At 37.6% G+C, this 20,833-nt stretch overlaps 1 protein-coding gene across 4 annotated transcripts in view; it reads left to right on the top strand.

The window, feature by feature from the left end:
• Positions 1-20,833, top strand: part of ANAPC1 (anaphase promoting complex subunit 1) — a 122,670-nt gene that overhangs the window by 66,126 nt on the left and 35,711 nt on the right. For all 4 annotated transcript variants that reach the window (XR_008391481.1, XR_008391480.1, XM_053664556.1 and 1 more), the window contains exons 29-38: positions 2,196-2,430; positions 4,846-4,937; positions 6,134-6,268; positions 6,413-6,495; positions 7,377-7,455; positions 8,153-8,227; positions 15,016-15,092; positions 15,651-15,741; positions 15,833-15,886; positions 16,999-17,192. Coding sequence is in view for 2 of the 4 variants with exons in the window: in XM_053664556.1 (XP_053520531.1) it covers positions 2,196-2,430; positions 4,846-4,937; positions 6,134-6,268; positions 6,413-6,495; positions 7,377-7,455; positions 8,153-8,227; positions 15,016-15,092; positions 15,651-15,741; positions 15,833-15,886; positions 16,999-17,192 (1,115 nt within the window). In the remaining 2 variants the exon portion in view is untranslated. The remainder of the gene's footprint in view (positions 1-2,195; positions 2,431-4,845; positions 4,938-6,133; positions 6,269-6,412; positions 6,496-7,376; positions 7,456-8,152; positions 8,228-15,015; positions 15,093-15,650; positions 15,742-15,832; positions 15,887-16,998; positions 17,193-20,833) is intronic.

The raw sequence follows: 20,833 nt of genomic DNA on the forward strand, positions 1-20,833 counted from the left end.
TTTTCATATAATAAGGACTTGGTAATGATGAACTCCTTTAACTTGACCTTATCTGGGAAATACTTTATCTGCCCTTCTGTTCTAAATGTAGCTTTGCTGGATAGAGTCATCTTGGATGGAGATCCTTGCCATTCATGACTCAGCCCCTTCTTCGCTCTAAGTTTTCTTTTGAGAAATCAGCTGATAGTCTTATGAAAACTCCTTTGTAGGTAATTCTCTCCTTTCCTTTTGTTGCTTTTCAGATTCTTTCTTTAATCTTAGGTAACTTAATTATGTACTTTGGTATGTGCTTCCTTAGGTCCAACTTGTTTGGGACTCTCTGGGCTTCCTGGATTTCCTGGAAGTCTCTCTTTCCTTTGCCAGATTGGGGTAGTTCTCCTTTATTATTTGTTCAAATAAGTTTTCAATTTCTTGCTCTTCTTCTTCTCCTTCTGGCACCCTTATGATTCAGGTGTTGGGACGTTTAAAGTTATCCCAGAGGTTCCTAAGCCTCTCCTCATTTTTTTGAATTCTTGTTTCTTCATTCTGTTTTGATTGAATGTTTATTTCTTCCTTCTGTTCCAAATTGTTGATTTGAGTCCTGCTTTCCTTCCCTTCACTATTGGTTCCCTGTATATTTTCCTTTATTTCACTTTTCATAGCCTTCATTTCTTCCTCTACTTTGTGACCATACTCAGCCATTTCTGTGAGCATCCTGAATACCAGTGTTTTGAACTCTGCATCTCATAGGTTGTCTATCTCCCCATTGCTTAGCTCTTTTTCTGGAGTTTTGATCTTTTCTTTCAAATGGGCCACATTTCTTTGTCTTGGTGGATCTGTTACATTGTAAGGGGCAGAGCCTTAGGTATTTGTCAGAGTGAGGCAAGTCACGTTCTTGCATTGTGGTGCTGTGTGTGGGGGAGGCATAAGAGGAAATAGTCCCGCTTGGTTGGCTTTTGCCTGGCTTTCAGTTACTTCCCCCGCTACCCACAATCAGATTGGGCCCTTTTGGTGCTGATTCCTGGGTAAGTGGGCTTATATACATCCTAGGACCCTGTGGGTCTCTCCAGTGAACAGTCCTCGGAGGCTGGGAGTTTCTCCTGCCCCCACAATGCCCCCAGGTTTTTATAGCCAGAAGTTTTAAGACTCTTTTCCCTACTCTGGAACCATGGCTTGCATGGTCTGTCTTGCCCCCCAGGTCCCCCAGGTTTATCTGCACACAAATGTGTGACTGCCTGCTCTGCCAGCCGCCACCTCCACCCAGGCTTCCCATCTCCGCCCCTCCTACCAGTCTGAGTGAATGTTCTTCTTTAACGCCTTGGTTGTCGGACTTCTATAGTTTGATATTCTGGCAGTTCCGGGTGGGTTGTATTTTGTTTTTAAATTTGTCCTTCTTTCCGTTGTGGGAGGAGACAAAGTGTATCTACCTACATCTTCTCTTGGCTGGACAGTTAGTCTGTTTTTTCTTTGGTTGTTGTGCTTTTGATGTTGTATCCAAGTCATTGCCTGGCCCGAGGTCATGAAGATTCACACCTGTGTCTTCTAAGAGCTTTATAGTTTTAGCTCTTAAATGGAGTTCTATGATCAATTTATGTAAATTTTTATATATAATATAAGGAAGGGCCCCACTTCATTCTTTGGCATGTGGCTCTCCAGTTATGACAGCTCTATGTTTTGATAAGACTGTTCTTTTTACATTGGATTGTCTGGCACCCTTGTCAGCGGACCATCAGTGTGAGTGAGGGTTTATTTCTGGGTCACCTCAGAGCCAGTTACATGTTCTCTCACTTGACATCAGTCTTTCCCTTTAATGTTGAGTGTCCCCCTTTCTGCCACTTTAGTGGCTCATTTGTGCTTATCCTTCAGGTCCTGTTGTGAGCTTTACTCTTTTTAGAGATTTCTAATAATTCCTCAGGCTCTGCTAATCTAAATTAGGCAGCTTTAAAATACTCTTTTGTATGACTTTGCACTTTTTCAATGCACTACTTTTTAATACTGTATTTGTATGTTTTTAGTTTAACATTTCTCCCCCTTTGGGCAGTAGCTTCATGAGGATAAGCACCATGACTGTATAGTTTGTTGTTGTATTCTTGGTGCCTCTCACTGTGCTTGTCACATAAAAGCACTTATTCAAAGTATTGGCAGGCAGTGTTTTATTTAAAACTTCTTAATCTCTTTTGGTAGTGGCTTAAGTTTCTATATCCTCTCTGTTGTAGGGTCATGAAATGACAAGCATTGGACTACTCCTTGGTGTTTCTGCTGCTAAGTTGGGCACCATGGATATGTCCATCACTCGCCTGCTTAGCATCCACATTCCTGCTCTCTTACCCCCAACATCCACGGAGCTTGATGTTCCTCACAATGTCCAAGTGGCGGCAGTAGTTGGCATTGGCCTCGTATACCAAGGAACAGCTCACAGGCATACTGCGGAAGTCCTGTTGGCTGAAATAGGTATGATTATTAGTTCTGTGTCTTCATTAGTATACATTTCCCGCTCCATAGGAACCAAAGTAAGAATGATAGTAAAATTATAAAAATTGAGGAAAAAATAGTAGCTGATAAGAGGATAGAGATGATCTGATACTAATAAAAAAACGACAAGTAATGTTTTTCAAGGCTGGTATTACTGTGCAGGTTATCAGTCTGCATTTTTTTTTTTTGGCAAGCTGAGTAATGTCCGTGATGCCATTAATGAGGTGGTCTCAGTGCCATGTGAGCCTGCTTTTATCCTGCTGGGTTCTGCCAGGCAGTGTCTAGTAGTGGTCTGCACCTTAAACTCAGAGTTGATTATTTTTGGTCCCCAAAACACAGTGTTTATTCTTTTGGGCAAAAACACTTCCAAGAGAATGGAAGTGATAGATTCCTGCTTTCCTCCTTTACATGCTAGTGGGTGTGTTGGTGATGAAATGCATTTTCTGTGTTGTCATCTTTTTCTGGCCTCTGGAGATGCTATTGGCATTATTAGTATTGGTACTAGTCTAGATACGTACTTAAATGTCCTGTTCAATCCTATTCAGGATCTTTTCTACAGATATTTGAGGATATATTGTTGAAGATACTTTATTCTCTAGGTTGATTGCAGCAGTCAGCTGTTGCCACAGTGCTGCTACATAACACATAGCCACATGGTTGGCCTGAGCATCTGTGCTTCTGGCTGCAGATTTGTGGGGCTGCTGTTCTGGCTCTGCTCCAGGTGCCTTATTCTGGGGCCCAGGTGGGAGGACGTGCTGCTTTAACAGTGATGACAGAAGGCAGAGGGAGAAACCAATGTTGGAAGCACAGTTCAGGCCTTGGCTTAACATTGCATCAGCTGAGATCCCAGGCCAAAGCCAGTCACACATCCACTGTAAGAGTGTGAATGTGTGTGTACTGTCCCTGTAGGGCCATGAAGTATTGGAACAGTTTCGTCTGCTACGGTGATGAAATAAATTATTTTCAAAACTGAAATTTGCCTACAAGATAATTTAACATTCTTTGCCTATTTTATAATGGCATCTGAGGATATCATCCATACAAGGTATCTGATTGGCAGCTTCATCATGATGACACACCCGCTCATGCATCACGTCTCATGCAGAGTTTTTTGGTGAAACATCGAATCACCCAGGTGACTTAGCCCCCCTGCAAGCCTGTATTTGGCACTTTGGAACTTCTGGCTTTTTCCAAAACTAAGGTCACCTTTGAAAGGGAAGAGATTTCAGACCATTCATGAAATTCGGGAAAATACAACAGGGCGGCTGATGGTGATTGGGAGAATTGTGTGAGGTCCCATGGTGCCTACTTTGAAGGGGACTGAGGCATCATTGTCCTGTGTACAGTGCTTCTTGTATCTTGTATCTTCTTTAATAAATCTCTCTATTTTTCGTATTACGTGGCTGGACACCTTCTGGACAGACCTCATATATCTCACAGCCATAGCACACACTTTCATAATATAAATAGGAGATTGGATTCTTATAGCTTTTTTATGTAATTACATACTGTCAGAATGTACATACTGTTTTTATATTGCCCTTTGCATATATCATCGTCATAAATGCTTTTAGAAATTAGTTTTATAGTGTTTAATATCATTGAGTTGGTATTCTATAAATTGCCTAATTATTTTCTTATTTTCAGGATTTTCAGACTGTTTCTAATTCTTTGCTGTCATGCATAAACGTTATGCTGATCCCTTTTGTATAATACTTTTTTCATTGGATTTTTTTTTCTGAAGGTAAAATTGCAGGCATGTGAACTTTTTTGGAAGGGGGAGGCTTTCATATATAATACATTTTGCTGCCTTAACAGGTAGAGTTAGTGTTATGTGGTGCTTTATAAAAATGTAAATTTTGCATCTAGCCAGGCTTTTAGGATGAATACAGAAATTCTGCCATAGTAGGGTAGCTCAATAATATACAGATTCAAAAGAAGTGTCTTGAAACAGAATATTTAATGTGCTTAAAAACTTGTAGGAAGTATCCATAATATTCATTATCAGTATTTGAATATGGTCTCACAACATCTAATGAATAGATTTGAAAATAAAAAGCAAATACAAATGCAAAAAATTAAAACTCCTTGAGCTCTCCTCCCTTTAAAAAATTTTCCCAACTTCTTAGGAATTAAAAAAAAAAATCATACCTACAGTTTCATAGTATTTTAAAGTTACTGCTTTTAAATTAGAAAATTAAAGGAATCATTTTGGGATTTATTGTGTAGTAAACTGACAGTTGTGGATAACCTTTGTGATAATCTCCTGTTTATTGAGTGAGGTTATATTGAAACCATAGTTCTTATGCAGTTTACTAGAAAGTTAACTCTAAAATTCTTCTGATAGAAGATTTCAAGAGGCCAGCTTGAATCCCATTATTTCCTCTTCCACAGGCCGGCCCCCTGGCCCTGAGATGGAATACTGCACTGACAGAGAGTCCTACTCTTTAGCTGCTGGCCTGGCCCTGGGCATGGTCTGCTTGGGGGTAAGCACGGTCTGTCCTTCCGAGGCTTCAGTGATGACGTCTGCTTGTGGAGATGAGGAATCTTGATACTTTACTCTGAATATTGGTCTGCCATACTGGGATTTGATTTAAACTGATGCTTAGCTGTTTCTTCTTTCTGGATATTTTTAAGACATAAGATGAAGTGATAGCCTGATTAGACAAAAAAACAGCAAATAGTCAAAAATGTGTCTATGATGGGGAACCTGACGGGTCTGTAGTAGTTGGTAGAGAGAAGTCATAGCCTTTTCTTGGCCCCCAAGTGTTCACTGGCCTGGTGGGATGTTGCCACAGTAGCATTTGCTTTGTGACAGAATGCAGTGCCACGATGATCCATTTTTAACCCCAACCATGAGATGTGATAGAGAATTATCAAAATCGTTTCATTCAGTGACCGTCAGCTGGAACGTGGGTTCCTTGAAGAACCACAAATACATGGTTAAATTGAAATTAGATTATACAAAACAGGATGACAGGTGTTTGACTCTTCACACTTTTACTTTAACTCCAGGGCAAATGATCCAATGAAAAAGCTTCAAAGTGGTAATTGGGACCTGAATTCTGGTCCTGACTAGTGAGTCTGTCATTTAACTATAATATTGTCTAGTGGTGGTTAGGCAACTCCACAGACTGTGGGGCCACACTGCCTGTGTCATGTCTGGCCCTGCCACTTGCTAGGTGTGTCACTTTGGGCTTTACTTTCCTCACCTATAAAATAATAGCTCTTTGATAGAATTGTCATACTAAATAAGTTAATCTGCGTTAAACACACAGAATAGTCCCTGGAACAGAGTAACTGTTCAGTAAGTTATTTTTATTATTATAGTTATTGTTGCTCAAATGGTTCATAGCCACAATAATGAAGCAATTCAGATGTTCATAGTTTAGTTTTCATTAACATACTTAATATTTTCTTAGACTTTTAGTGCAGTTGACTGTATGTTAAGGCCTTTATGTATTTTGTGACATGAAAATATTAACTTGAACATAGAAACATTATGATTTTAATGTGAAGTATTAGTAGCTTGAGTATTAACTCACAGTAGTAGTTATTTTAATTGAAAAAAACCTCATCATACCCTGATTTGAAGTTAGCTCATGCTCTTCCTTTTCATGGGTATGTGTTATGGACCTCATTTTTAAGATTTCCTTCATGTCTCTGTTGTTTAATTCTCCAGCACGGCAGCAATCTCATAGGTATGTCCGACCTCAATGTGCCTGAGCAGCTCTATCAGTACATGGTCGGTGGTCACAGGCGCTTTCAGGCGGGAATGCACCGGGAAAAACACAAATCTCCAAGTTACCAAATCAAAGTAAGTCCAGATCAGAGCAGTAATTTGAAAATAGTTTTTATATCAACCTTTAATAAATGTTCATTTTAAGCATAAGTTAGTATTCAGAAGAATTTTATAATAATTCACAACTCTCTTACACAAATGAACTTTTCCTTTTTGTAGGAAGGAGATACCATAAATGTGGATGTAACTTGTCCAGGCGCCACTCTTGCTTTGGCTATGATCTACTTAAAAACCAATAACAGGTACTGCATCTCTGACCCCACCCCTAGCCACCAGTGGGGCTTCCTTTCTCACCTCAGTAGTGAAACTAAGGTATCTCGATGGATTTGTTTCCCCTCTGCCGGCTCTACCTGATTTTAATTCTCTCAGATACTAGAGATTATATAGATTTTTATCTAGAAATAATTTATTTCCTATTTTAATGATTTCTGACAATATAATTGCCAATTTTTATTGATTTCTGTGTCATAGTTGTCTCAAAAATGCCCAAATTGCTTTTCATAAATTTTGCATGTCTTTGTGAGGATTGGTAAAACCAGAAACACGTAGCATTATTCTGTTCTTTGTTCCTATTTATAAAAATGGTTTCTGCTTAGTTCAAGTTTTCCTAGTGAACCACCCGTCTACTTTTCCAACCCCCATTATTAGTGCCGACACTTGAAAGTAGATCTTTGGCATTTATTCTTTTACATTTTGCATAGGAATGTAAGTTGAGTAGGAGACAGTAAACTCTGCTTAAGTCTTTTAATTTAAAAAATATCTTAAGATTCAAGGAATTTTTCAATGTTGTATATTCCTCCTCTTAGAAAAAGTGAATGTATGCAAAATTAACAAAGTGGCTAAGAACAGGCATTTGTTTGTTTACTATTTCAATGAATGTGTATGTTCTTTCTTGACACTGAAGCCAGACAAAACTAAACATTCGCTCTTACGGAGCTTATGTTGTTGTAAAACATATACAGATACATAATAATTGTTATGTTAGAGGATGTAAAGTACTATGAATGCCAAGAAAATAGGACAGTGGATGGAGTTGGGGAGAATGTTGTGAAATCCATCTTGGGCTTCTTGATTACTTTGCCTCTTCCTGAACAGTGTGCTTGTTGATATCTTCAACTAATAGGTCCATTGCTGACTGGCTCCGAGCTCCTGACACAATGTATTTGCTGGACTTTGTAAAACCAGAGTTTCTCTTGCTTAGGGTACAGTACTTTGCATTTTTTTATTTCTTTTAACATGAGTCTGTATGTGGTTCTCAGCTTTAGCTTGCAAATACACATGTTTCTACAAGGGAACCTTTTACTATTAATTCATTATGTACATATAATTGGTAGCATTCTTTTAAAGTTTCCCATGTTCAGCTGTAGGAAGGCTGGAAAGGCAGCCACATTGACATATTAAACCTGGAGTTGACATTTCAGATTCTCACATTATTCAGAACTTCCTAACAAGCAGCGAGTGACTGGGGTTTCACTACTGCTTTCATTATTAGTAAGGATGCAGTATTACTGTTAACGGTATAATTAATGACAGTAACTGTTCAACATAATTTCCTCAATTATTCCCTCTATAATGTTAAAACTTGTATGTTTTTCGCCTTGAAATTATGTACACCGGGCTATGATTTTTTTCTTTTATGGAGCAAGTTATAAAACATCCTCGCTGGTTTCTCCAAATTGCAATGACAGTTAACTCAATTTTAGGGTGGTTTTTTTTTTGTATTAAAATATAAATCTTTATTTTAATGATTGGTTTAGGTTGATTCTGTATACACTTTATTTTTCAAAGGACCATCATTTGGGAACCAGTTTTTAAATTACTCTGTTTAACATTATCATTGTCATAAAATCTGTGAACTTTGCCAGCTCTAATGAATTTTTTCTGTATTACATTTTAAAGACACTTGCTCGATGCCTGATTTTGTGGGATGATATTTTACCAAGTTCCAAGTGGGTTGATAGCAATGTTCCTCAAGTAAGTACATATAATAAATTTTTTTATATCTTTAATGGCATAAAGTTATGATTTGGGCTATTTCAAAACACTATAAAATACTTAACAAGGCAATATTGATGATTATGGTCCCTCTTGAAAACATAGGAACTTTCATTTTAAGTTTGTCTGCTGGTCATAGGTCAACCTTTCTTTCTGGTCCCAGATTCCAAGAAATTGTACTTTTAAAAAATTATTTTTACCAAAGTACCCTAAAGAGCATTTTTGACATTTTTATCCTAATTAGGTACATATTTATCTAAGATGCTATTTTACTTTGTGACAATTTAAATCTCTTATATAATAACTTATTCTAATTACTTAATGACATGTTTATCCAATAAGCCAAATAGTTACCAATAAGCAGACTCCATCAAAACTCTAAATCAGATATTAAGATAAATACTGCCCTTTAATTAGCAGTCCATTTCTGGTGGTGTCAGTTCCATTTTATTTGTGAAATAAACTTATTTGTCCTTGGGAATTCTTGAGAGTATTTCCCCCAATATCTGTATAAGAAAAAGTTCAAAATAAAGACAGGTTGAAATAACTTTATGGACACACCCATATTGCCAGTTAGATTCTATAATTAGTAGTTTACTTTATAAACTTGTTTAATCACATGTCTGTCCATTTACTCTTTATCCAGCTCTTCATCATTTTTTATATATGAGGTCGCATTTCAGTTGGTTGCGGCCAGTACTGTACTTCTCTCTAAATATTTCAGCATATGTATCAATGACTAGTATTTATTTATATTCTTTCCCTTTTAGGATAAAGTTTATATACAATGAAAAGTACAGATCTTAAGTACCGTATTTTTCAGACTATAAGACACACTCCCCCCAAATTTGGGAGGAAAAGGCGGGTGCATCTTACAGTCCGAATGTAGTTTACCTGGCTCACTGTGGTGGGGGGGGGTTGGGGAAGCAGCGGTGTAGCCAGGTCACAGGAGCAGGGTTGCCGCTGCATTTTCCTCCCAAATTGGGCGGGGGGTGTCTTATAGTCTGAAAAATACGGTATACTATTTGATAAGATTTAACTAAAATATATGCTCATGGAAACAAACGTTCATCAGAATGGCCAGAAGTTGCCTCCTTCCCTTATCCAGTCTGTTCATTTACCCCCTCCTCCAGCGCAACCAGTTTTCCGATGCTTTTCTAAAATAAATGAGTTTCCTGGCCTTACACTGTTCATATTTTTAATCTTCTTTTTCTTAGATAAGTCCCTTTAACATTTCATATAATAAGGACTTGGTGATGATCAACTCCTTGAATTTGGTCTTATCTGAGAAGCACTTTATCTGCCCTTCCATTCTAAATGAAAGTTTTGCTGGGTAGAGCAATCTTGGTTGTAGGTCTTTGGTTTTCATGACTTGAAATACCTCTTTCCAGCCCCTTCTTGCCTGGAAGGTCTCTTGAGAAATCCGCTGACAGTCTGATGGGGACTCCTTTGTAGGTGACTGTCCCCTTATCTCTTGCTGTTTCTAGGATTCTCTCCTTCATTTTAATCTTGGCTAATGTAATTACAATGTGCCTTGGTGTGTTCCTTCTTGGGTCCAACTTCTTTGGGACTCTCTGACTTTATTATATGAAATGTTAAAGGGACTTATCTAAGAAAAAGAATATAAAAAATATGAACAGTGAAAGGACAGCAAATTCAACAGTTATTAACAACCACACCTAAAACAAAAGCAAACTAAAAGGACAGCTAGATCAGGAGCAGAACCATAGAAATGAAGATCAAATGGAGGGTTAGCAACAGGGGAGTGGGAGAAGGAGAAGAGGGGAGAAGGTACAGAGAATAAGTAGCATAGACAGTAGGTAGAAAATAGACAGGGGGAGGGCAAGAATAGTATGGGAAATATAGAATCTAAAGAACTTGAGACACATGGACATAAACTAAAGGGGGGGAATGGTGGGGGGAGGGGTGTGCAGGGTGGAAGGGAATGAAGGGGGGAATAGAACAACTGTAATGGCATGATCAATAAAATATATTTAAAAAAATTAAAATAAATAAATAAAATAAATGAGTTTGCCTGAAGTATGGTAGTGGTATCACATATAGTATACACCCTTTGTATAAGACTTTTTTCATGATTGTGAGATATTAATGGTTCATCCTATTTATTGTTAAGTACTGTTCCATTGTCTAAACATACCACAGTTTCTTTTTCCATTCCCCTTTGTTAGACACCCCATTCCAGGTTTTAGCCATTATGAGTTAAGGCCATAAATCTCTTATACAAATATTTTTGTGCACTTACATATTAATTTTATTTTTAATAAATATTTAAGATTGCAATTACTGAGGTGTGGAGTGGATGATGTATTTGGTTTTTAAGAACTAGTTAATCTTTTCCTAGAGTTTGTACTATTTTACACTTTGGCCAAGAGCATATGAAAATGCTGGTGCTGTACATCTTGTCCATATTCAGTGGTGGTGGTCTTTTTAATTTTAGTTCTGCAGGTAAATTTGTGATGATAGTATGTAGTTTCCACTTCTGTTATTCTGCTGACTGATGATGAGGGAACATTTTCATTTGCTAATAGTTCCTTTACATATTCTTTGGTGTGAAGCCTCTGTTCCTGTCTCACCTATTTTTTTTTTTTTATGCATTTTTGCCCTGGCTGGGTGGCTCAGTTGGTTAGAGTGTTGTCCCGTACATCAAGAGGCTGCAGGTTTGATTCCTGGTCAGGGCACATACCTAGGTTGTGGCTTCAATCTCCAACTGGGGCACATAGAGGAGGCAGCCCATCGATGTGTGTTTTTCTCTCCACTTCCCCCAAATCAATAAACATATCCTCAGGTGAGGGTTTTTTTAATGTATTTTTGTCTTTTTATTATTGAGCTGCTAGAATTTTTAATACATATGGGAAGCCTATTCTTTCTCTGATATATATTTTGGAAATATTCCTCCCAGTCTCGTTTGCCTGTTCATTTTTTTTAGTAATATTTTTGCTTAGCAGAAGACTTTCAAAGTTTGATAATGACTAGTTTATCAGATTTTATTTTATGGGTATTGTGTCCTATGAAAAAAAATTTGCCTAACTCTGAGTCTTGAGTATACTCACTTGTTCTTTTCTCTAAAACCTTCAGTATTTTAGCTTTTGTGTATAGTTATGTCATCCACCTCAAAGTAATTTTGTTTATGGTATAAGGTAGGCATTGAGGTTTTTGTTTTTTAAAAGTGTGGATATTGAGTTATACTAACACGATATATTGAAAACACCTACTTTTCCCTATGGACTTCCTATGGCTCCTTTTGTCCAAGTCAAATGAGTGTGGGCTTATTTCTGCACCCTATTCTGTTTCTTTATCTGTCCTCACGCCAGAATCATACTCGTGATTACTGTAGTGAGTTCTGAAGTCAAGTAGTGCAGCGGTCCCCAACCGTTTTGGCCTCAGGGACCAGTTTCCTGGAGGACAGGGCAGGGAGGGGGTGTGACAGGAGGCACTTGAGGACTGGTTGGGGACCCCTGACATGCATGTCTGCCATTGTTGTTGTTTTTTGTGATTTCTTTGAGTTCTCCAGGTCATTTACTTTTCCATATAAAATTTAGAATCAGCTTATTAGTATCAATATAAAAATCTGGTGCATTATAATTGAAATTGTATTAAATCTATAGATAAGTATATGGAAAGTAGGTAATTAAATATCGAGTCTTCTAGTCCAAGAATATAAAATCTATCCATTTTTAAATCTCTCAGAAAAGTAAGGATCTTGAACAGTTTTTAATGTGTATTTCTAAATATTTTACATTCTTTTATATACAGCAAGTGGAATCTTTCTGTAGAATTTCATTTTCTTTTTTTTTAAGATTATTTATTTATTTTTAGAGGGGAAGGGAAGGAGAGAGGAAGAGAAATATCAATGTATGGTTGCTTCTTGTGCTTTGCCTGCTGGGAACTGGCCTGCAACCCAGGCATGTGCCCTGACTGGGAATCAAACCGCGATTTTCTGGATCGCAGGCCCACGCTCAATCCACTGAGCTACACCGGCCAGGGCGAATTTCATTTTCTAAATATGGAATTGATTATTTATCAGCCTTTTAACCTGTGGCATTTAAGTGCATATATTAGTTAAATAAATCATTATAAAGATATTATGTTATGTACCTCATTGTCATTTTTTTTTTAAAAAAAACTCTCTTCAGATTGCCTGATGTGGCACTGTGCTGTAAGTTGTTCAGGTGCATTGCCCTGTGTGTATGGGTGGGAGCGATGAACTCTTTCTTATACTATAAACTCTTCAAAGTCAGCTACTGTTTCCTCTCCATCTTTTTTTTTCTAGCTACTAGTATCTTTTTTTCCTAGCTCTAGTGGCTAGAGCTTAGTACATTACTGTTACATTGAAAGAGGACAGATTGGATCAAAATCATCCAGCAAGTAAGGGGTAGGGTCAAAATAAAACTAACTGTAGGATTTTAGATTTTGAGATCATTGCCTTGGACAGAGGAATTTGGTGGTCTTCTCTCTTTTTATTCTAAAAAAAGTAACAGTGCATTTTTATTAGTTAACTTTATAACACATCTCAACATAGTTTTATTTCTTTTGTTTCTTTTTAAAATATTTTATTATTTAGTCTGGTAGTGTTGTCTCAATTTTTCTCCCTTCTCTCCCCTTTTGCCCACCCCACCCCCTACTCTCATAACCAATCCCAGTTGGCTTTTCCTGCTCATTTCCTGTGTGCCTCAATTTGCCCTTGAAGGATTACATTTCTTCCTTTGATTACTCTTTATATTGTTAATTATTTTTAAATATTAGGACACCATAGTAAAGGTAAAAAGGAACTGGAATGAAGAGGGTTCCCCCTCCCCCCATTCAGTTGTTTATAACCCAGGCTCTTAGCGATGCTTTTAAATGGTTTGTGATTCCCGTGCTTAGGATAGGGGTGGTATAGATTAATAATAATAATAACAGCTAACACTTTATTTAAAGGCGTTAATTTTAAGAGCTTTGAGTGATTAAGTCTTCTAATTCTCACAGAAACCTAGAAGGTAGGAAACCTTGTTCTGCTGATTTTACAGGGGAGGCACAGAGCAGTCAAGAAACGCCTTTGGTCACAGGGCTAGTGTGTGGCCCTGCAGGTTCACACGTAGGCCTTCAGGCTCCTTTTGAAGATCAGAAAGGACCTTACAAATGCTATCATTGGGTTACACACCACATGCGCGTGCGTTTATGTTGGGTTGGCCAAAAAGTCGGTTACCTTTTTAATGTATCATGGCTCTAATAGTGCTTAGTTGTCTTTAACTTCATTAGAAACAATTCGTTAAATTGTATTGTGACAGCTGACTTGTCAGCATGCATTTTTTTAAAAAAACATCAAAATTGGTGAATTTTTGTGCAGCCATTTTAATATTAAAGATGGAATAAAATACACAGCATTTTCAGCTTATGCTTTATTATTTCATGAAAGGTAAAAACACAACTTAAACGCAAAAAAAGATTGTGCAATGTATGGAGAAGGTGCTGTGACTGATCAAATGTGTCAAAAGTGGTTTGTGAAGTTTCTTGGTACTATTGACATTTTGGCCAAATACTTCTTTGCTGTGAGGCTGTCTTCTGCATTGGAAGATGTTTAGCAGCGCCCCTGGCCTCTACCCACTAGAAGCCGATAGCAGGAGATAGCCCACATACTCAAAATATCCAAATCAATAAAGTTGCTGATGAAAATGAAAAATGTCTTTTATTTTACAGAAAAAACATAATGGACTTTGTTGGCCAAACAAATGTATTCACACATATATGTGTGTGTGTGTGTGTATATATATATATATATATATATATTACTTACTTTGGAGTTATATTAGTTTTTCAGAATGTCACTCAATTTCTGAGTAAATAGCATTCAAAAAAGCCCTGAAAACCAGAAGGGGAGAATGATGGAAGTAGTTATCAACTTATATTTCACAGCCAACATAATTACTTTACATCACTGAGATTATCAAAGAGAAAAGGTATTTGAAGTTTTTTGATTTGGTGATATTTAGTACATTAGAAGTTTATATTGTAAGTAATTTCTGAATATTTATTGTTTTATCATGGAAAACATCCTGAAATGTTATTCTCATGAGCAGTCTTCTAAAAAGGATAATAGGGGTAAATCATCAGTGTTTCTCTGTTCTATGTACTTGCTTTCACATGTTTAGAAAACATATAGCCTTTTCTTTTTTATTTGTAATTTTTAAGTGAAACAGACCAAATCCCTTCTTAGTTATTAAAGTTCTGGGTATTCTGGGTTAAAAAAAAATCTTGTTCACTACCTGTGGGAAAGGGATGGGTTTCTACATAGTAGTTGCAGATGAACACATTGACATTTCAACTTCACTTGAATAATTAATCTAATGGCCACCTTCACCTGTGGTGAGCTTAATGCTAGAAACGTCCCAAGACCAAGTGTATGTCTCTGAGTAGAGTTCTCTCCAAGTGCGCCTTCCTTTCATGCCGCTTCCCTGCACCCCTGCCCCAACTTTCATTCAGCTCACTGGTGTGAAGTTTTATTACGCTGCTGTTGTTTCAGAATATACTTAAGTCCTGTAGTTTATTTTCATTTAGTCCTGTTCAGTTTTTGTTCTCATTTGGGCCATCTTAGGCTTGAAATTAGGTTGCACAGGCATGATTACAATACGGGCCTTTGAATGAAATGGTTTGGCAAAGCTTCTTTTATGTAAACATGGCCAAGATAAGCAGTGTGTTATTTTTCAGATCATTAAATATTTGTAACTTGAATATTAATGTTCAGGTATTCTTGGTTTGTATCTTAACAGATTATAAGAGAAAATAGTATCTCTCTCAGTGAAATTGAATTGCCTTGCTCAGAGGATTTGAACCTGGAAACCTTGTCGTAAGTTATGAAATGTGAAATACAAATGAGCTGCCCTAGCACCTGTCACATGAGTAATAGGAATGTGCCCTGTAAGGGCTGTACTGCCCTTCACCTTCGGGTAATTCTGAGTCCCTGTGTTTCTAAGGATTGCTGATCAGAGGTTCAGAAAGATGATTTCTTTTGTTTGTTTGTTTTTGTTTAGGTCTCTGAAGTGTAGCGCTGTTGCTCTCAAAAACTAATGTTGGAGATTTAATTTGTACAGATTCATTCCCCTTTTATTCTTTCCATTAAAAAATGGCAGTGATATACACACACACACACACACACGTATATATTTTTGCTGCATATGAAACATGCAGGCAAAGAGGTGCACGTTATCAGTAATGGCCACATGGTGTTTCTGCCAGAGAAAACTGCACAGGTACCTGCTGATTGCGTAGAGGCACAATTGCCTGTTTCCAGAATAGAAACTCACTTAGAGACAGGAGAGTTATCGTTTTTACCCAAAGATAATACTTACAATGAATTTTAAGGCAGAATGATGACAACAGTAAACTTTGTGTACTCTGTCTCTAGGCAAGCACATGTCTACATAATTGCAGGAGCCTGCTTGTCTCTGGGTTTTCGATTTGCTGGCTCAGAAAATTTGTCAGCATTTAACTGCTTGGTAAGAAGTATCTTAGTTTATTCTGTTTTCTTTTTCACAAAGTCTTAATATGCTTCCTTCTGACTTTAAGTTTTTTCTTTTGTTTTTGCAGCATAAATTTGCAAAAGATTTTATGAGTTATTTGTCTGCACCGAATGCTTCTGTGGTAAGTCTTTTTTTGGAGTCTTAAGCTTGAAGAAAATTCACAAAGTTACTTGTATATTGTCAGTCTCTGCAGTTTGTTTGAATTTAGAATGGGAGATTTGAAGTTTTATTTTTATTCTGGGATATTATTTAGGGGAGAATATGATTACCCTTGAAGAGGGTGCACAGGTCTCTGGATCTCGTGACAAGAGAGTAAATAAGAAAAGCCGTGCCCTCCATGGATCCTCATACTGTCTACTGTTCTGTCTCGGGACTGAGTGTTGCCGACTGCCTCGAAATTAGTATTTAGTAGAAACGGAGTTGTTTTTAGGGAGTTGCTGCTGTGATGACAGGAAAACTGCAAGATTTTATTTCCTGGTAAAATCTACACAGATTTATGCAACATTTTTATAATGTGAGGAAATTAGAAACATCAAAAAGGCTAAAAGTAGTTAAATAAATTTGATTATAGTATATCTGTACTTTGTTAGACGGAGGGGGCTACCAAATCATGTTCTAGGAGAATTTGTTGTAAGATTGTTTATAATAGATTAAAAAGGTTAGAAACATTGTGTATAGTAATATCTCAGTTTCATTTGGAAAAATATGTATATAAATACAGGAAAAGATTTGGAGAAAAAGAAAGGCAAAATGTTTACTAAAGTTCTTTTTGGGTGTTTCTATTTTCAAGTAATTATTACACCTTTTGTATATTTTATTTTTTGAGTTTTTTACATTGGATTTAAATTTCATAATCACAGAACTTGTTCTTACAGATTTTTTAAAAGTTATAAACATTTGTAGTTTAATGATGGCCATGTTAGTTTTGATAATGAAGAAATGTAATACACAACAGTGGGAAATAAAGTAATGTTGGCCCTGGCCAGAGAGCTCACCTGGTTAGAACATTGTCCTGATGTGCCAAGGTTGCAGGTTGATCCCTAATCAGAGCACATACAGGAACCAACCAATGAATGCATAAAGAAGTGGAACAACAAATCGATGTTTCTCTCATTTTATCTTGATCCTTTCCTCTCTCTCTAAAAATCAGTAAGTAAAAATTAATAAAAAAAGGAATGTAATATGACAGTTGATAATAAATGGACTACAGCAGTCTTCTTTTTGTATTTCCAGACGGGTCCTTACAACCTGGAAACATGCCTAAGTGTGGTGCTGCTGTCTCTGGCCATGGTCATGGCTGGCTCAGGGAATCTAAAGGTTTTGCAGCTTTGTCGTTTCTTGCACATGAAAACAGGTGGTGAAATGAACTATGGTTTCCACTTAGCCCATCATATGGCCCTTGGAATTCTATTTTTGGGAGGAGGAAGGTAAATGAATATTTCTTTGATGATATCATAAGCAAGATCTATCTATAAGAATGACTTATTTCGAATTTGAAGATGCATGGAAATTTTTTATTCTGGCTAGCTGTTAGCTTATCTGGAGGCATTATTACACTATAAAGGGGCCTTTTTATGGTTTAACCATCAATTTATGCCCTGCTTGGTAGTTACCATCCTCTCCTTAACATACTTAGCATCGCTGCATTTCTCAGAAGAGTATGTAAACTTCATTGCTAAGCCTCTTGTTCCCCACCGTTGAAGGATTTTACCCTTTTACTAAAGTGTTTCCTCATAAAGGTCACAAACACTACAGCCAGCAAACCCTACAAGATTTCCTTAGTGTTCAATTTCACACTCTCTTTCCATTATCTGTCATTCCTAACCACCTTATCTTTTTGTAAGACTTCCCTGGCTCTTACTGATCTGTATTGAATACACACACACAAACTACAAATCAGAGGAGCACAGCTCGGGAACGACCTGCAGTCGTCCTGCAGAGATCAAGACATAGCTGCGCACTCCTCTCTGCCCTGGCCTCCCCTCTCCCAGTCACTGGTATTTTACTTCTGCCCAAAGATAGCCACTATTTATTGCTAGTTTTCTAACACCTTAAATTGGTTTTGCCTGTTTTTGAAATTCAAATGGAATCATACAGTATGTATCCTTTCGTAACTTCTTTTGCTCCACATTGTATTTGTGAGAGTGCTGTTGAATTCCATTGTGTGGTAGGAATCAATAGCCACAGTTACTGATTTACTCCGCTGTTGATAGATATGTTATTTCTAGTTTGGGGTGATTATGAATAATGCTGTTGTGAATATTTTTGCTTATGCCTTTGATGTATTGTATGTGGATCTGTGCACTAAGTGGAATTGGGTCATAGGGTGTATGTTTATGTTCGGTTTCTGTAGACAGTCCCATCAGTGCTCCCAAGTAGCCATACCATTGTACATGTCCATCGGCACCATATGACATTCTAGTTGCTCCCCATCCTTGTCAACACTTGCTATTAGTCATGTTGATTTTAGCCTTCTGGTAGTAGTATCTCATTGTGGTTTTAATTTCCATTGCCCTGAATAATGATAATGACCAACTGGAAACATTGTGTAACGTCCAGATCTCTTGCTACCTATTTTCATATTCGTTTACTTTTTAAAATTTTATTTGTGGTAAAATGCCATAAAATTTACCACCTTAAATATTTTTAAATGTACACTGTGGGGAACCCTGGCCAACAGAGCTTTCCTGGCCTCTGCAGATGAGAATAAGTTGTCCCAGACACGATCTGTTGTTCCGGTGGGAAAGAGTGGCGATTCCCTCTAGCGGAGAATGCCCCAAGCCCTTCTCCAAAATGGCTTTTATTAGGATTGTAGTGTGTAGGGGAATACAGCATACATGCATAGCTTACAGTTTATCGATCAATGTCCAAAAGGCTATAGTCATAAAAAACTGACATTATCTACAGATAACAAATGAAGAAACACAGAGACTCTCTCAGGTCAGGGTCAGTGAGACATGTTCACACCAGATGGTTGTAAAGGCATGTTTCAGGGGACAAGAGTTCACTCCTTATGCTTTGAACTTAATCGTCTGGTTTATATCACAGGGGCTTTGGCAAGGCAGAGCAAGCTTGAAAGGATACAATGTGCATTTCAGGCCAGGAACCTAACCCTCTGTGTTAGTGTCGGGTCTGTGTTTCCTGGCTTTCCAGGGAGACTTACCGGCCTGTCTCAGGGCCTGCTCCTGCGGGGTCGTAGACCGGCCTGTCTCAGGGCCTGCTCCTGCGGGGTCGTAGTCTCCGAAACCCCACAGAGTGGTCCCTAGCAGTGCGTACCGTTCAGTAGTACGAAGTACATTCACGTTTTTGTCGTAAAACTGAAACTCATAATACACTTTAATCTGTGACTCCTGTAGTTCGCTTTCTCCCAGTCCCTGTCAACCTCTGTTCTTTCTGTTTCTGTTAATTTGTCTACTGCGTATTGCTTTATCACTGTTACCCCGAGGCCTCGGTCAGTTTTGTGTGTTGTAGTTACCTTCTCCTACTCTGTGGCTCATCTTTAAACTCAGTTAACAATGTCTTTTGATGAGGAGAATTACTATTTTTATTTCATGGTTTGTACTTTTTTGTCCTGATGAAATATTTTTCTTCACGGCCCTGCCCCCCTTCCCCCCACCCCCCTGTGAAGATATTTGTCTTCCAGAAGTTTTTTAGCTTCTCCATTCATTACGATTTAAAAACCTACCTGGAACTTATGTATTGAGAAGTTTAAATTTCTCTGCTGTTCTCTGGAACCACGTTTGTTATAAATTAAGTGTTCTTATACATGTGTTTATTTCTGGGCTCTTATGTTCAGTTGGTCTGTTTTCATACTTGCACCAGTGCCACACTTTCTTAATTATTGTAGCTTTACAGTAAGCTTTGATGTTCTAATACAGTAGAACAAACCCTCCATACTGGGATTTCTTGCTCAGTAGTGTGTTTTTCTATTCTTGGTACTTTGTAGTTCCATGCTGTATTAGTATTAGAATTCCTTTGTGATTGGCACAGTACATAGCCTGCTGAAATGTTGATCGGAGTTGCACCGAGTCTGTACACGGGTTTGGGAGGTATTGAAGTCTAGTACCGAGGTCACAGCCCTGAGTCTTCCAGGCAGTGAAGGTGGTGCTCCCCTGCATTTACTCCGCTCCAGTGTGTGTGACCTTGGTGCACAGACACAAATTCTTCAAGTCGTGTGGGTTCACTCATCCTCTTTCAGACTGAACTAAACATTGGAACTTGCCTTTACAGAGCATAGAGGTTGTCAGAAAGGTCGCATGCCCTTTTAACAGGTTTTCTACACTTGTTCTTTCTGTAATCACTGAGAATTAAGAATGGCTGAAGAAATTTTAGTATAAAAATTTTTATTTTATGATTTTTGAAATTCTATTTTCCTTTCACAGTAAGCCCCTGCATTAATTTTACTCTCTTATTCAACCCCCTCTCATCATTATATACTACACGACCCTGCTGAACTCATACACGTTGAGTAGGCTTCCCCCCACGCTGCTTCTGCCTGTCTAGTGACTCCTGGTTGTTTGATGGTTACGTGCACTCTGTGACAGCGTGTAAGTTTCTGACAGCACAGCTGCACCCTTACGTTAATCTCAGAATGCCCACCATCCATATCTAATGCTTGTCTTTGGATTTTGGTTTCATCAAAATGATAAAGTGCACCTGTCAAAATATTTCCTTAAATTTTGACATCTCTTCTTCCTAAATTAATTAAATACATTTGTGTGATAAATGCTAAATTCTTACCTTATTTGAAAATAGAAACAGGGACAGAGGTTGGGGGATAGGTGTGTGAGTGTGTACAATAAAATATATAAATATATTGAACCGCTTCAGTGGGGGTTTTATATGATGTCCTGTACAATCTTTATTTCAAAATACCTGCAAGATAAACTAGAACTTTAATCTGCCCATTTGCCATGCTGAATTTGAGCAACATTAAAATAATTTAAGGAAGATTTTAAAAGATTTTGCTTTACTAAGAGTCTGTGAATTTTATAGAATAAGTTTACATTGATAACAAAAGAGTTACTTATATTTTGAAAAATAGTTATTTATGCAGTCATTGCAACTT

This window comes from Artibeus jamaicensis, unplaced genomic scaffold (assembly GCF_021234435.1).
Source record: "Artibeus jamaicensis isolate MK-2021 breed Jamaican fruit bat unplaced genomic scaffold, CSHL_Jam_final contig_384, whole genome shotgun sequence".
Classification (NCBI taxonomy): domain Eukaryota; kingdom Metazoa; phylum Chordata; class Mammalia; order Chiroptera; family Phyllostomidae; genus Artibeus; species Artibeus jamaicensis.